General features: G+C 47.7%; 5 protein-coding genes across 5 annotated transcripts; 3 read left to right on the plus strand and 2 right to left on the minus strand.

Moving 5' to 3' along the window:
- Window positions 1-573: 573 nt before the first annotated feature.
- N7483_010230 (uncharacterized protein) lies at window positions 574-1,431 on the minus strand (the record flags this gene model as incomplete). The annotated part of the gene is made up of 2 exons (XM_057093657.1): window positions 574-1,056; window positions 1,144-1,431. 2 exons carry the CDS (start codon window positions 1,429-1,431, stop codon window positions 574-576), a joined length of 771 nt encoding a protein of 256 aa, XP_056939628.1.
- Window positions 1,432-3,469: 2,038 nt separating this feature from the next.
- Window positions 3,470-7,243, minus strand: N7483_010231 (pentatricopeptide repeat protein; the record flags this gene model as incomplete). The annotated part of the gene is made up of 1 exon (XM_057093658.1): window positions 3,470-7,243. The coding sequence occupies one exon, from the start codon at window positions 7,241-7,243 to the stop codon at window positions 3,470-3,472; it is 3,774 nt and encodes a 1,257-aa protein (XP_056939629.1).
- A 4,006-nt stretch (window positions 7,244-11,249) lies between these two features.
- N7483_010232 (class I SAM-dependent methyltransferase) lies at window positions 11,250-12,428 on the plus strand (the record flags this gene model as incomplete). The annotated part of the gene is made up of 1 exon (XM_057093659.1): window positions 11,250-12,428. The coding sequence occupies one exon, from the start codon at window positions 11,250-11,252 to the stop codon at window positions 12,426-12,428; it is 1,179 nt and encodes a 392-aa protein (XP_056939630.1).
- An 83-nt stretch (window positions 12,429-12,511) lies between these two features.
- On the plus strand, window positions 12,512-12,721 carry N7483_010233 (uncharacterized protein; the record flags this gene model as incomplete). The annotated part of the gene is made up of 1 exon (XM_057093660.1): window positions 12,512-12,721. The coding sequence occupies one exon, from the start codon at window positions 12,512-12,514 to the stop codon at window positions 12,719-12,721; it is 210 nt and encodes a 69-aa protein (XP_056939631.1).
- Window positions 12,722-13,392: 671 nt separating this feature from the next.
- On the plus strand, window positions 13,393-14,949 carry erg8 (phosphomevalonate kinase; the record flags this gene model as incomplete). Its single annotated transcript, XM_057093661.1, has 2 exons — window positions 13,393-13,760; window positions 13,842-14,949. 2 exons carry the CDS (start codon window positions 13,393-13,395, stop codon window positions 14,947-14,949), a joined length of 1,476 nt encoding a protein of 491 aa, XP_056939632.1.
- Window positions 14,950-16,114: the final 1,165 nt, after the last annotated feature.

Here is a 16,114-nt window from a genome sequence, read left to right on the forward strand (position 1 = left end):
TGAGGATATCCCTGGAAAGAGATGAAAGGGACTCGGAGAGCGGTAAGTACACGGGTCCTGCCTGCTCGTGAGTGGGCACCTGGGCACCTGGCTGCAGCTATTAGCCTCAAGTTGAGTAAAACTTACATACATAAGCACTCAAGTATTACTATTGATGTAGTTACTACTCCGTACTAGTAGTATTTAGTATGTATAGAGTCATAATATCATGTACCTATGTAGTACTAGTATTCCAGCATCATGAAAGGTTTCCAAGGTTACATACTATGTTTCTTGCCAGTGACTGGTACATACATGTCATACTTCAAGTCATATACTAGTACTATAAATGATACTACCTATCGCATTGATTCCAAAATCACTCTCAAGCTGCTAATACATAACTTCAAGTTCCAGGATTCCAAATTGAATCTTGAAACTTGATATCTTCCAGACTCGGTTGCCAGTCCAGATACCAGCCACATCTGCAGGGCTATGCACATATGCACACCTCCGGACCGTCCAGCTTCACATTACGTCAAGTGTGTTTCCGAGATTTCAATGCCCCAAAGCTCTGAATGACTAGGCTGTTGATCAGATTGCTCTCAGGGCTTCTTTCAGAGGTTCAGCCACGAAGGCAAGCAGTAGACGACAAATGTTTAGGTAGTCTGGGCGAGGAGAGGACTCGGTGAAAAAGAAACCTCGGGCAGCTTTGTCACTCGCATAGAGCGGATTGTGCACACGTCGAAACTCAAAAAGGAACATGGCCGTCCAGTCAAACAATACCACATGTCTGCAACGGGCTGCGTACTTATCAGCTTGCCTAGCAAGTTTGGTAGCGTTTTCTTCCAGACATGTGGAGGGCTCATTATCTCCTCTTTCTATCGTGTAGGCGTGGGCAACCTTGGAATTAAATTCCGCTTGGGTGGTGGCTTCTGCAGGTAAAAAGTCTTTCTCATGTATGACATGGGTGCTTTTCATCTCAAGTACGGCAATATTCTCTTCCGCGCCATGCTCGTCACAAAGAGTCCATAATATGTCAAATCGACTAGTCCGGGCATCAACCCTCTCTGATCCCTACAAAAGTGTGTATCCCTTTGGGATCAGCTCGTCCAAAATGAGATTCACTGGATGCAAAAGCTGCAAAATAGAAAGTCGTCAGACATCTGCTTCATTTTTAAGCAAATGGGTCCGCTCCAGCGTTGGCATGACAGCACTTAGTGCCCGTGGGTTCTTGCGCCTAGCGTGTTCTATGGCATCATTTGCCAACTGCGCAAGACCCATGGGTTTCATTTTGATATAAGCCTCCGGAGGATCATGCTCTCTAGTGGAACCAGTAGTGATCTTTGGAAGGTAGCGATAACCCTCTTTATTTCGAGGGGGATCTAGCTTAATAGACGGAGATTTTGGGAGCGGGCCATTGAAGCTTTCGGAAATTGTTTGAGGAGGCATGATGCAAGTATACACAGAGGTGCAAGTTTGAATGTATGATTGCAAGTTTGTCTAAAAAAGAGAAGCAGTTGTGTAGGAATGAGATGAAAAGATGAAGTGGATGTTGCTTGAACAGTAGATTGGAACCAGCAATCGAGGTGTCTTCAAATATTGTTTTTTCTTTTCTTTTTGAAATGAGCTTGTAATCAGACCCATGGGCTGTAATTAGGTAGTATTCAAAGCGCCAGATTGAACATGGATATAGATTCGGAAAATATCATATTTCACATTGCCACTTTCCCGGCGCTACAAATCAGAGAGCATTGGAAGATCTCATCAAATCAAATGGATGAATGTTGTTATTTTCTGAACGTCAACGAGACAAGCCACACCCATTTGAAACAAGGAATGTTTTCAAGTTATGGTAATCGCTCAATCTACACATAAATGCAGATACGGATTAGTTTCACGAAGTCTCTGCGTCCCCTGTGGGGACCGCCCGTGTTAATGTGGTACCATACGTACTACCTAGGCAATGGCAGAGTTTCCAAATATATGAATGGATGCACATGTGGAAATAGGTCACGATAGCCTGAGGGGTGAACGAACGGATGTATACTTGAACGACACTGGTACTAGTAGCGCACACTTAAACCTTGTACCAAATCCAGTCCAATGCCTCCACCTGGGTAGGCAAATAATACGGCCTAGAGCCTGAGACAATTAATTATTTAAAAAAAAGAATATCATGACCCTTGACTGGCGCTTAGCGATAGCAGGATCGCATGCCCAGTGCAGTTCTAGTTGTTTTGGGCTTGAAGCTATGACCTCGGACGTGTTTCATCCATCCATGTGATATTTGTTATGATCATGACTCGTACTAGTAGTAATTTAACACTATGACACAACATTTAAACTTGAATGAACCCATGACTTCAATCAGTTGAGATTGGAGGTTCAAGTTATGCATAGTATGTATGCGGGAGGTCCAGATATTTGGAGACCACACCGCCACCGCCGTTTGATCAAACCCCGAATCGATATTCCATACATCATGATACTACTATACAATTCCAAGGTTATCAAGCCTGGAAGAGGTTCAGTTCAGGCTCACGGCTGTGGTGTAGATGGAATCTTGGAACTAAAACCCGGGCGCCAAAGGGCGGCGCCTATGCATGTGGTATCACAACGTACCTTGAGTCCATTAGGCCCCACCATATCCACATGTGCATGGATCTACGTATACCTGGCGGCTGATCTAAAGATATGCGAGGATTCAGGCCGATGCTAAATATGGATTGTTTTATCATATGCACATGTGGAGTACATTGCTCCGTTCGCTGTACGGACCTCGGGAGTAAAGATGCTATTCTTAGTCACTGTAAAGGGCCCGCTCCCGCCCACAAGGGCGGCAAGACGTATGACTAGTAGGTAGTAGTAAGCCCCGGAGCCTTCAGGTTGTAGTAGTACCTAAGCACATGTGCACTAGGAGGACCATAAACCACTCGCAATTTGAATGTCAACCTTGGAACATTTGAAGAGGGGGGGGGTTGTACATCTCAAGTGCTCAGTCATCTAGTAAGTTTGAGCTTTGGGGTTTGTTCAAGGTGTATCACCAAGACACCGAGAAACCACAAGACTCCAGTACATACTATATCTACCTGATATCCTACAGGGACCAATAATCCTCAATTCACTGTTTTTTTATTCAAGTTTTGACCTTGGCGTTTGGTAGCGCCGGGCAGAGTTGAGAGTTGTCTATAACATAACAAAGAAATCGCACGATGGTATACATGCCGTTTTAACCCCCACATAAACGCCAAATGCTCGCTGAATGCCATAATCCATAAAATAAAATCAATAAATCCCACCAGGTATATCCAATCACTGCTTCCCTACATGCGCCGAGCCGGAAAAGCCCATGCCGAAGGGATCCAGCCCTGGCGAGGTGATGTAGGGTGCACTCGAAACCACAGCATTAAATCTAACCTGGTTGAATGGTAGCCAGGGCGAAAAAAGTTGCAAAATCACAAGAGATAGAAAGAGGTAAAGGGGGGTTTTAGGCGGAGGATGAGCCACCGACTAGATCGATGATCTTGCTGGCGACAGCTGAGGGATATCCGCGCGACACCATCTCCTGGACGATGTTGGCGGCGTTGACGTGGTCATCGGCGCTGAGGAAGGCGCGAGTCATAGCTTCATAGGTACTAGGCTCACGCTTCTCAATGCCGATGCTATCGTAGATGGTCTTGGCCTTGGTGACATCGCCGGCTGTGGCCCATCCTTGGATGAGGGTGTTGGCGATGTAAGCGGTCATCTCAATGTTACGTGCCACCATACCCTGGACAATTTCAGTGGTATCGGCGACGCGGTTGTTGGCGACAATGGCCTCGAACAGAGCTTGGTACAGGCATGGTTGCGGGCGCACGCGGCGGTCAGCGATAACATTGTCAAACGTCTTGCGGGCGGAGGCCAGATCGTGCTGAACACAACCTTGGGCGTGAATCAGGGAGGCGTAGTGGACAGCATCAGGTTGCTGGCCAGCAGCTTTCATAGACTCAAGAACCTTCTCGGCAGCTTGCATGTCAACGGGTTCAAGGGAAGCGTGAGCATCAACAAGGAGCTTGTAGGTGTGCATGGTGGGCTTGATGTTGCGAGCTTGCATGCGCTCGTAGTAGGCCAGGACCTTGCTGCGATCGCGCTTGGTGTTCAGGAAGTACTGGATCATGGAGTTGTAGGGAGCAGGACGAGGCTTGTAGTTAGGCATGGACTCCATCTCCTCGAACATCTCTTCGGCGAAGCGTTCATCACTAACACGGCAGAGAGCGTTGACAATGGTTCCGTAGGTGACACTTGTTGGACGGACGTTGTTGGCACGCATCTCAGCGAAGTAAGCAAGACAGTCATCGATACGACGAGCCTTGCCGAGCTTTCCGATAAGTGCATTGTACAAAAACGAGGTAGGCTCAACACCTTCAGCAACGGCACGGTGGAAGATCTTCAAGGCCTCAGTAGCCTCGTCGAAAGTCTTTGTGGACTCCTTCAGAGTAGTGATATACAGACCAAAGGTGTTGGCGGAAGGCGCAGATCCCAGAGTGAGAAGCTCCTGGTGGAATTGACCAGCGAGCTGACGGTCTCCGAGAGTAAGGCAGGCGGAAACCATAGCATCAAGAATTGAAACCCAGCCATACTTCACAGCGTTATGAGTCATGTTCAATGGGACATCAGCTCTAGCCATGTTGTGGATCTCATGGACCAGCTCCGAGCGACCAATCTTAGCAGCGGCAGTGATCAGCTTTGCGTATGTGATGTAGCGAGGGTGACGACCAATACGACGCATGTTCTTCAGCCGGATCAGAGCCTCGTTAAGATGGGACTCGGGCCGTCCAGCGGTCTTCTCGAGCTCATCCGCAATGATGGCAGAGCCGCGGAAGTCGGTGGCGTAAGCATAAGGGTCGAAGGAATCAGGGTTAGAAGACGGGGCGGTGATGGAGGTTTCAGCCATGGAGACCGGGCTGTGGCGCTCAGACAGAACGGAAGCCTGGGAAGTGGCCTCCATGTGGTCCTGCCATCTCTTCACAACATCGGGGCGGCTGGTGAAAAGCTTGCTGACGGCCTGGTCAACCATGGCAGTAGTGTAGCCGTCCAGGGGAAGAGCAGCAGAGAGTGCAACGTCAACCATGTGGGCGAAGCGGACAGGGTGCGCCACATCGAACAGCATAGCACTGGTGCTGCTAAGCATACCAGCCTGGACTTGGAGAGCAAGAGTGAGGTCAGCAGGGTTCAATTGGGAGATACCCATAGGTCCGAGGTTAGCGACGGCATGTTCAGCGAGAGGAGAGACCAGACCGCCATTCTCGACCATAGACCACAAGAGAGCCATAGATGCTTGGGGAGAAAGAACAGTAGCGTTCTGAACGAGAACCCGTCCGAAGATGTGAAGAGACTCGGTAATCTGCTCCCGGACAGCGGTAGTGCCAGTGACCTGCTTGGCAGAGGCGTTGCGGATGCGAGCAAACATGTTACGAGCCTCCTGCAGACCATCTTCAATCTGGCCACTCTTCAACAACGCAACGGCGTACATGGCGGTCGGCTGAACCATATCCGGGGTTGCCTGACCCACGGTGTTCAGCATGATCCACAAGGAACGGGCCGCGGAAACATTGCCCCGACGAATATGAAGAGCGAGCAGAGAAATAGCGGGAACCTGGCGAGTTGCGGGCGATGTGGACAAACGATCATATGCTTCAGAGGCAGTGGTCAGATCGCCTGCGTCAGCCGCAGTAACACAGATCTTGGAAATGGCCTGATCCCGAGCATCATCGCTCAATTCAGCCTTAGCCTTCTCGAGAGCCTTGCTGTATTCTCCAGTCTTCACAAAGTGTTGCACAAATGCATCTTGGGTAATGACAGCCTCCACGGTAGCCCAACGGCTCTCGCGGTTCTCAGTAACGTCGTCAAATGAAGAGCGAATTCGATCGAGGAAGTTCATCGCACCTTCTTCCTTGCCACAAGACAAGTAAGCACGGAGAAGGGCAGCATAAACTTGACCATCCAAGCGTCGAACGATGGTGAAAACTCCATTGTCATCTGAGACGGCCAGACCACGATACTCGTTGTAGCATTCCACCGCACTCTTGAGATCGCCTGTACTGGCGAAGGCATCAATCATGTATGGGAAGATAGAGGCATGGGGCTGGACTTTACGCGATTCCATATGGGCATAGATGCGGACCATATCGTCAACCATACCCTCGCGGGCGCATGCGATGATAAGATGGCGATACATGTTGAGGGGGAATGCCAGTCGCGCGTGTCGAGTAGTAGCAGTGTCGAACAGCTTCACAGCGATTGGCAAAGAGTGGTCTTCGGCCAGAATATCACGCTCCAATTCGCTTGACTGCAGCATGAACTTGCCAGGCTCTTCCATTCCACCATAGCGAAGTCTCTCCTGCTCCAAGACCTCCTTCGCCTTGATGGCATCATTCGCTCGGGTAACCAGAAGTTGAATGAGAGTCTCATAGGTATCCTCATCTGGAATTACGCGGCGACGAAGCATATCGGAGTAAACATCGAGAGCCTTGGGGATGGCCTGCGCAGCTTCGGGATGGAGTTGAATGGCAGCGAACAGGAGGGCATTGTATGCTTCCACGGTCGGGGTCAGACCCTCGCGAAGGATTGATTCGAATGCAGCTGGGATCTCCGCGAAATTCTTGGATTGAGCCAGCTGAACAATCTTATCCGATGCAGCCTGAGCCTCCTGCGAAATCTCCTCTGAGATGACCACATCCTCTACGGCGGAATCCTTCGCAGTTGTCTGGCTGGCCTCCACAGTATCCTCGCTCTGAGCATGCTCATCCTGGATCTGTTGAATCTCACGCGCGACAGCTTCCTCCACCTGAGCGCTCACATTCTCGTTGACAGCGGCCTTGGTAAGATGAGGAGGCACAGAGTCGCTTCGCTCCTCCTGGGCCTGGTTGATCTCATCCTCCGATGGCTTCCAGTCAATACTGCGCTTGAACTGAAACTGTCGCCAGTCGCTGTCATCACCAGTCTGTTGAGCGTGTTGCCATGCCGCGTAGTAGGCGGCTAGACCAGAATCACCGTTTCCCGAAGCGTGACTGGCCTTGGCGCCAGCGCCAGACGAGCTGGAAGGATTGGAGAAAGCATTCTGTAGTTGAGTGCGAGAGAATTTGGCGGGATGTGTGATGGAGTTAAGGGTATTTGTGGACGCGTAGGACTGGGATGCGGCGACAACCGATTGAGCATAACCATGTGTAAAGGCTTTGGTAAGACTCTGGCGCGCGAGGTGGGTAAATGGTTTAAAGACCATTTATATGGTATGTGACCTCTTCAGAGTGAAGAGGCAATGCTAGAAGTAAATAGTGAGTGACATGGTCGTTGGTTGTGGTCGCGTGAGCAGAGTGGGTAAATTGACCAACCTGGCACTCAGAATAGTATTGAAACTGCAGGCTCATTGGACGACGCCGAGTCGCCAATGAACGCGCGATGGCGAAAGGAACTTCAAAAATGAATTAAGGTAATTAAGAGTGTAAAAGAACCCGTGGAATCCAACAGGTCCCTGTGATGGTATGATGGGGTGATTATGGATGAAGGAGAAAAATTATGACAAGGGGGAAATAGGCTCGAAAAAAATGAGACAAAAACCTGAGTAGATCAATCAAATCAGGTCAATCATGAACTTCTGGAAGGAGCTGGAGTCGCACCGAGTGGGCCATGAATCGTTCCTTAGGGCCGATCTTCTCCGGAGAATCCTCTGTAATCCGTGTATAAGGGGGAATGGTCTCAGGGGATATGATCTATGATGGATATCTATATTGTTATATTCTATATACTCGAGTATTCTAGTATACTTTATATGATCTCATTGTATCAAGTTACTATATACATAATCAATGCTATTCATTATCTCTCTCTTTTTTTTCACTCTCTTTCTATCCCATTCAGACACATCTACTTTGTACTTTGTCTACAACTTGAATTCTCGTACCTTGTTCCTTGTGTCATGTGGTTTCGAAATCCAGTATAAAGTGGAGATTTCATCAATGTCCCCACCAATTACATTTAATATTAGATGACTCACCCTTGAATTCATCCCGATTCTTTTTCTTCGGACCAAAATCACTTTCTTCCCCGACTCGGATCCCCGGTGTTAAGGTCTTAACGGTCTTTAAACGGGAAGAGTCATCTCTCCGAATTCCGCTACTTTTTTCTTACTTTGTGAGGCATATAACAGTCCACGGATGGCCGCGGACAACCATAGCTCCGGAATTAAGGATGATTAGCAATCAATGAGGCTGTACAAAATATCGAGTACGTAGTACGGAGAGAATAACCTTGGAATAGAACTTTTAGAGATTTTGAAAAGTGTAGTCTTGAATATTGAAAAATATTCTGACGTTGCCAAGGAATCGCCACTGATCCATGGATGAGTTGCAATGACAGCCCATAATTTGACACCTGAGAGAATAGGCACCATATAGGGTTCTTTATATCAGCCCCGGTCTTTATAAAGTACCCACTCAGTGGAGGCCAGTGCTTATACTAATTACTCCATACGGAGTACGCTTGAACAATCATTGAAACATTTGAAAGCGAATGCAGTGTGTCAAACTGACGTCAGATCAACGGGATGATCATTCAAAAGTACCATTACAGACCTTTTGCGCTCCGAGCACGCTCGGACGCCTAAGACAGCACAGTCGATCGACCCGTGTCGTGCCATGGGTGATCACGGTGAGGAGGGGTAAAACATCTCGTAACCCAGTCATCCTCTGTTCAAGTTCAAGCTCCAGGGCTGCTCAGTTTGGGATAAAACATATTTGTCTCGACGTGTCATTGTTATCAGATCCATGCAGCGGAAGCCGTTAGGTCAGCATAAAGATTAAGGACCTTGGAAGATAACAACAGGAAATAAGAACTCAGTGGTAGACCCTTGGGCTGAAGGAACTATCCTGGATACTTTTCCGACAGTCTCATTTTTTGCAGTCGACCGTTTAATAAAGTAATTTTCGAGTCACACCTAAATTCCCCCAAAGTTGCAGGTTATCCACAGATATCGGCACCTCCACATATGAATGAACCCTTTGCATATGCGCACGGGCTGGCCGAAGAAAGAGGGGAATCCGAGTCCTGAAAGGTTCAAGTTGGGGCAGCAGTAGCAAGGACCTGCATCAAACCCCTCTTCTAGGGCGTATTGGCACTTGTTGGGCTTCATATACATTTTGCTATTCGTTCGGTCTTATGATCATCGAACAGGGGGCATGGCATTTTCAGTCACCCGTTTGGACGAGACTACTAGTAGCAGGCTTCGGATAAGACCGCCACGAACTCTGGCATGACTCAATTATAGTATGCTTCATCCATGTATCTTACGATTCGCAATATGCCGCGGCCCACTGGCAGGATCCTGTCTTATATTCTGTAGACCCGCGCTCCAGGCCCGGGGCTATATCAGACAAGAACTTGAACCTTGACAGGTCATATGTACTGTAATTCAAGTTTACATGAATATCCTGTTCACAACTGAAATTTCCCCAGATATCACATGCAGGAGTCAGAACGGAAAAAGAAAGGAAAGAAATATTACTCAAAATCAAAATCTTTGATTGTTTAGTTCACTCCACCTCCTCCCGTGCCAAGACGGTTGCATCATCACACAACGTGGTCCACGCTGTAGATCTATCCCATCACTACAGGTAAATACCTGCTTTTGTTTGGATTTCTTGCTTCTTAATGCAAATTGAATATTGGAGGTTAAAATTTCACTTGCTTGAATGCACAAGAAATTACCATCCGGCGGGGAACTCCAACATTTGAAGGGTTCAAGTATGCCCATGTAAGTAGCATAGGTACATACCACTGGCATCGTTCTACATTGAGCACGGCTAAATGGTACATTCAGCGGAACACTAACAAGCAATGCCAAGCCAACTAAGAACTATTAAACGGCATCTTCCGCCGTGAAATGTTCAGGAGAATGATACCTGATCCGTCTAGTTCGAGAGCCGGATTTACGGCTTGCACTCCGAATTCTGCATTTCTTAAGGGTCCGAGACTCCGAGTTTCCCGGAGTGGAGACTGTTAACTGTGTGGGTCTTTTACAGATTCATCATCAAGACCTCAATCATGACCCTACATCAACCGGCCCACTCCAGAACCATGGCCGCATGGTCCTAATCCGGTATAGATAATGATTTTTTCTTTTTTTTCTGCTTTGTAAGAAGCGGGAGCCCACTATACACGAGGTTCTCGAAGCACTTACCGGATACCACGCCTAGCCTTACAAGGCATAGATCCTCTCACTCATCTAATGCCGTCTTTCCGTGCGTTCAAAATGGTTGAACCTACCCTTCTTGATAATGTATAGGAAAAACGCCACAAGGATTGGTGATTCATGTACCTGACACTGTTAGGAAATGAGTCTGCAGGAGGAAGGACTAATAAGGTGAAGCTCTCCATGAAGTATGTACTTAGGAAGCTTGATGGCAGACCCACAAGGACCTGTTGCTGTATACTGTGCATGTCAACCTCACTGGTCTATCCTACAAAAAGTGTCCGTGTGCTCATGTACGATGATGTCTAATGTACTAGGTACATGCCCGCTATATGCAGAATGGATTCCTGTGATATCTTACAGGCATCTTACAGAACCAGGGTATCCCAGTAGCCGATGGGTCAGAAAAAGGTATGCATCGTCAAAGAAAGTCTTTGTATGTGGGTCTCGATCGTCGTTCTCATGACGATTCTCATTTCGCAAGGACCTTTCCCGCGTCATTCGTACCTGGCGGTGGTTTGTACTCATACATGTAGAAAATGATAGCGTACGGTACATCTTCCTCTATCAGGATGAGGGAGGCAAAACAAGGGTTCTCAAAGAACAACCGCTTGCAAATTGCAAGCAATTCCAAAGGTCTTCATATTTTGGTTCTCGGATAACCAGACAAAAGATATCGGAAATGCCATGAACGGAATCTCGCATTCAATCGGCTCAAGTATTGCCGGTTCATCCGAGAGCTCTGTCTGGTGACAATCCACCATAATGACTACTGAATTGACCGCTCATGGGTATTGGCTTGGCAGATGGATCCTTTATTAATTTTTATTTTTATTTTATTTTTCTTTTTTTCAAGCATGGAGAAAGAGGATCTCGGAGTTTACTGCTTATAAATGGCGTCGGGCCCCCGTGGGTCGCGGGTTAGGAATTGTGCATTGTACAGCTAGAAACTGGTTGTTTGCTCTCTCATATTATTCTTTCTTCAATACTCTCTTGTTCATATCTTAATACATCAGCTTCGTAAAGCTATCATATCGACATCATGGTGTCCCAGACCCTCGTGGAGACACCGCGCCATCCTGGGCGTACCGGACGTGGCTCGGAGAGCGATAGCTCGATTGATGAAATCGCAGATCAGAAGCAGAAGCTCTTCGTCGCTGCGCTGGGAAAGCATGGCAAGGACCTCGACAATTCCGCATCTCCTAAGCGATGGAAGACTTTTTGGACTGCATTCCGATACCTGTCCAACTTAACTCCGAAAGAGGTGGATGATTTCATGGCGTCATATGTCATTTACAATCTTGATTGGTCCAACGAACAACAGATGACTGAGGTTCTGGGCCCCAATTACCAGGAGAAAGTTGGCGATTGCTTGAAGTCATACTACGGAGTGCTGAATCACCTTTGCGCTCTGGGTGATGTGGAGAAAATGTACATCCCACCCTGGATGAGCAAGAAGAGCTCTGTTCTGGAGAACCAGATCCTCTATGAGCGCTCAATCGCTCAGAATATTGGTCTGTCAGCTGGTGATAAGGTCCTCGATCTTGGCTGTGGTCGTGGTCGCGTCGCTGCGCATATGGCACAGTACTCCGGCGCAAATGTCACCGGCCTTAACATCGACCCGAACCAGATTGCGCAAGCGCAAAGCTTCAACGACGAGCGCGGCTTGCATAATACATTCGTGACGCAAGATTTCAATACTCTTCCACTGCCATTCGAAGACGAGAGCTTCGACGCTTTCTACCAGATCCAAGCCTTGAGTCTGTGTAAGGACTTGCCAGCTCTGTTCACTGAGGTCTTCCGTGTCGTCAAGCCCGGCGCAAAGATCTCACTGTTGGACTGGGCTAGCCTTCCAGCCTACGAACCCGAGAACCCCGAGCACGCCGAACTCATGCGCCGTGTTAAGCCTTTGATTGGGGCTGTTGGTACCCCGACTCCAGAGAGTCTAGAGAAGGCACTTACCGATTCTGGGTTTGAGATCGTGCGCTCTGAGAATGCTAGTATCGATGGGTTGCAGGCTCCATTGATTGATACTGTGGACATCTACTTCCGGACTTTGCGACAGGTTATCCTTGCTTTGGTGAAACTGCATGTCCTGCCACGTCATTTCAAGACTTTGATCAATCGGTTGTGTTTGGATGGTCAAGCTTTCGTCAAGATGGATAATATGCGGCTTGCTACAACAAGCTATAGCATTATTGCACAGAAACCTAAAATATAATTGATTCTGGGAGGATGGGAGAGTCAACAGGGATGTGTCCAGGTTCGGGAAGAACACCTAATTGATCGCGATTGATGTACACCATGTCACGCACGACCACCATGCCCGACCTCGTTGCCGCCATGGCCCATAGCGAACCTTCGTCGCCCTTGCCTTCCTCCCTTCCGAACCGATCGTTTGTCGATTTGTCGTCCGTCGACTACATTACATTACAATTTTGGAAATACCCTGTATATCAAAAGACTAGAGGCCTGGGAGTTATTGGTGCTTTATTCGTACTTGGAATTATTTGATTTTGAACAGTCGAACAGCCTGGAGTTTGATTTCTGGAGAGTTGAATATCTTTTCGCATATCATGTATAGCATCATGTCAATTGATTTGAGCTAGTTCATACATCGCATTTAATTGAATTTGAAATTTCAATGTCTATTTATCTTAACTCAAATACTTCAATATTGAAGCTATTCCTGGATCTGTGAGTAGTAAGCCCTGGAAGACTGCCCAGATACCCTATTATGTTGTGCATTACAATAGCATCTAAATTCGCTGTTGAAAACTGATTGTATAGCATCAATTAACTACGGAGTACTGTTCTCAGATATAACTGTAGATTGGAGTACTACATAGTATAGATGTAGAGTTCAATATTTCAATAGTTCTATTTTCCTTCTTTTCATCATACACAACGCTGTATATCGCGGCACGCTAGCCTCCATCAGGAGATATCGATACATCATGATCCTTGCAGTTGAGAAGAACTCTCACCAAAAAGGCCTACTAGTATGTCCCCGCTTCTGCAAATCTTCGGAAAATTGAATTCCCCCTACTTGTAATACCCGACTCTCATTCTTAAACGATCTCGGCTCAAAACGTCAACAATCTGAGCATCACTCCCGCGGGGCGAACCACTCTCCCGAATCCACCCCGCCTTTTTTTCTTCTCATTAAACTCAACAACATCTCCATGGCACCTCAACCATCCTCTGTGACGGCCTTGTCAGCGCCTGGAAAGGTTCTGCTGACAGGTGGTTATCTGGTTCTCGATCGCAACTACACCGGAACTGTTTTTGCTCTTGACGCGCGCATCCATGTTATTGTCCAGCAATTAAGACGGGGTCACCGTCGCGGGGCTTCCGGGTCAGGACCGGATCCTAAGGTCGCAGCTGCGACAGCGGAAGCGCAGTCGAAGCTGGAGGGATCAGGTATTGATGAGACAGAGTCAGAGGATACCATTGTGGTGCGCTCCCCACAATTCGTGGGTGCGGTCTGGGAATACAAGATTCAGCGATGTGAGAACGGTGGTGGCGTTAAGGTTATCCAGAAAGGCAATGAGTAAGTGGAATTTTGACTCTCTGTGAAATCATTGTCCAATTGTGATATTTCTGCAGTTTGGCTAATTCGAACAATCTCTAGACCCCGCAATCCATTCGTCGAAACCTCCCTAAGCTACGCGTTGACCTACATAAGCTACGTTGCCGACTCGAAAGACTTCGGCTCGTTGTCAGTTACAATTCTCGCTGATAATGACTATTACTCCGAGACGGCTACCTCCAAGGGACCTGGCTCCCAGCTAAAGGGTGGTCGTTTTGTCAACTTCGGCGTCCCTCTCTTTGAGGCCCATAAGACTGGTCTAGGTTCCTCAGCTGCCCTGGTGACAGCTCTTGTTTCTTCCCTGGTTATTCACCGGACTATGCAGGCGGATGACCTCGGTTCAGGCCGTGACAAGCTTCATAACCTGGCCCAGGCCGCTCACTGTGCAGCGCAAGGAAAGGTCGGCTCAGGGTTCGATGTGGCAGCTGCGGTGTACGGTTCTTGTTTGTACAAGCGATTTTCCCCGGCAATTCTGGAGTCAGTGGGCGACGTCGGATCTCCGGGATTCGATGAGCGATTGTTTGCTGTTGTGGAGGATGCCAATCCCGCGCACCCGTGGGATACTGAGTGCGTGGATTTCGGTATGCAGCTTCCCCGTGGGATGCAGATGGTTCTATGCGATGTCGAATGTGGTTCTCAGACTCCCTCAATGGTTAAGAAGGTGTTGGCCTGGAGGAATGAGAACCGCAAGGAGGCCGATATTCTCTGGGCTAGTCTTCAGAACAACAATGAGCGTCTCCGTCAGGAACTGAAGCGCTTGGCGCAACATCCTGATACTAATGTAGATGGCGAGTTTTCGGAGATCCACACTTACCTCCAGCGTACTCGCCATCACATTCGCACAATGACCCGCCGGACGGATGTGCCTATTGAACCGAAGGTGCAGACTGAGCTGCTGGACAGACTTACGGAGGTTGAGGGAGTGATCGGTGGTGTGGTGCCTGGTGCTGGAGGATACGATGCGATTGTGTTATTGATTCAGGACGATCCATCTGTGATCACCCGGTTGAACGAGCAGTTCGCCAACTACGAGAGTGCTGTGGAAGATGATTTTGGAGGGAAGATCGGAAATGTCCGACTCCTGGGAGTGCGGCATGGGTCTGAAGGGGTGAAGAATGAAGTGTTGGAGCAGTATGCGGGCTGGGTCTAGAATTGGCATGTCCCATCCGCCTTGCTCACCAGAGTCACCACTACATCTTCACCAGCTCGAAAACAAGGAAATCTTCCTGATAATGTGCCTCGACCAGTTACTATTTGGCCTAGGTATATTTGCCACATATTCAACATATCCCACAATCTTCGTTTCTCCATCTGCTCGCAGCGCGCATTTAAGGTCCAGGGTAGAATTACACGATCACGAGGGTATGGCTGAAACCGGCGCAACCGACTCGGATACTCGCATCTGCTTCCATCTATTCCATATCCATGCATGAAATTATACCTCTCTTATCCAAGTTCGCCCCTTAGTATAGGTCAAAATTTCCCATAGCATTCCCTCTTTTTTGTGTGCAACCCTTCTGTTTGTCATGGGGGATTTTAATCTGGTCTAGACACTTCGTAGAGTGCTCAGGTGGATTAAGATGAATGTCCAGAACGGAATAGGATCCTAGTTTCCATGGTTCCAAATTGCTTTTTTCCCTATCTTCTGCAGTCAAGTTGCTCATGATTTCATGAGATCTACATAGTATGGACTGTTCCAACCCGAGATGGAACCATCCAGATGCCTGCATTTATCCTACACAACCAAGTTTCAACTTTCAGTGACGGGATCAATAATCATAAAAAATCAGGTATATTTGTACACCCGGAGATAGATCCATGTCCAGTGGATTTCCCCGGATCTTCCTTATCGGTTTATTCCCTAAGCTTGGCAGAGTAAATTCTACGTAGATATTTATAAGAGCTTGTATGGAGTACCTAGAGTAGAAGATAATTGCTTATTCTCATCAGCTTATATAGATACTCCCGTTCGCAGAACTCTTACGTTGTTCTCTAACGGGGCGCCGATCCCCCATTGTTCCCAAGAAAAATAATATATTAAAAAAAAAGAAAAGATAGAACTTTTCTTCTCTAAAATATTTTGAAAAGAATCAGTCATAATTCTTGAAAGCCCCTTTTTTTTAAGCTTGAAAAAAAAAAATTCTTCTGGGTCTAAAAACTAGTGAAAGTTGTACCGCCACTGGTCGCCCCCCCGACTCCTCACATCTGGACCCGATCGACCTCCTCTAAACCTGCCAAACTCTCTCCTCTACATTCTCCCACTTTTGTCCCTTTCACACCCCCGTTGATAGTTGTTTTCTCAAATTTTCCCTAAA

The sequence above is a fragment of the Penicillium malachiteum genome (genome assembly GCF_028827825.1).
Source record: "Penicillium malachiteum strain IBT 17515 chromosome Unknown utg000005l:1.0-9002435.0:326005.0-9005861.0, whole genome shotgun sequence".
In the NCBI taxonomy this organism is placed as follows: domain Eukaryota; kingdom Fungi; phylum Ascomycota; class Eurotiomycetes; order Eurotiales; family Aspergillaceae; genus Penicillium; species Penicillium malachiteum.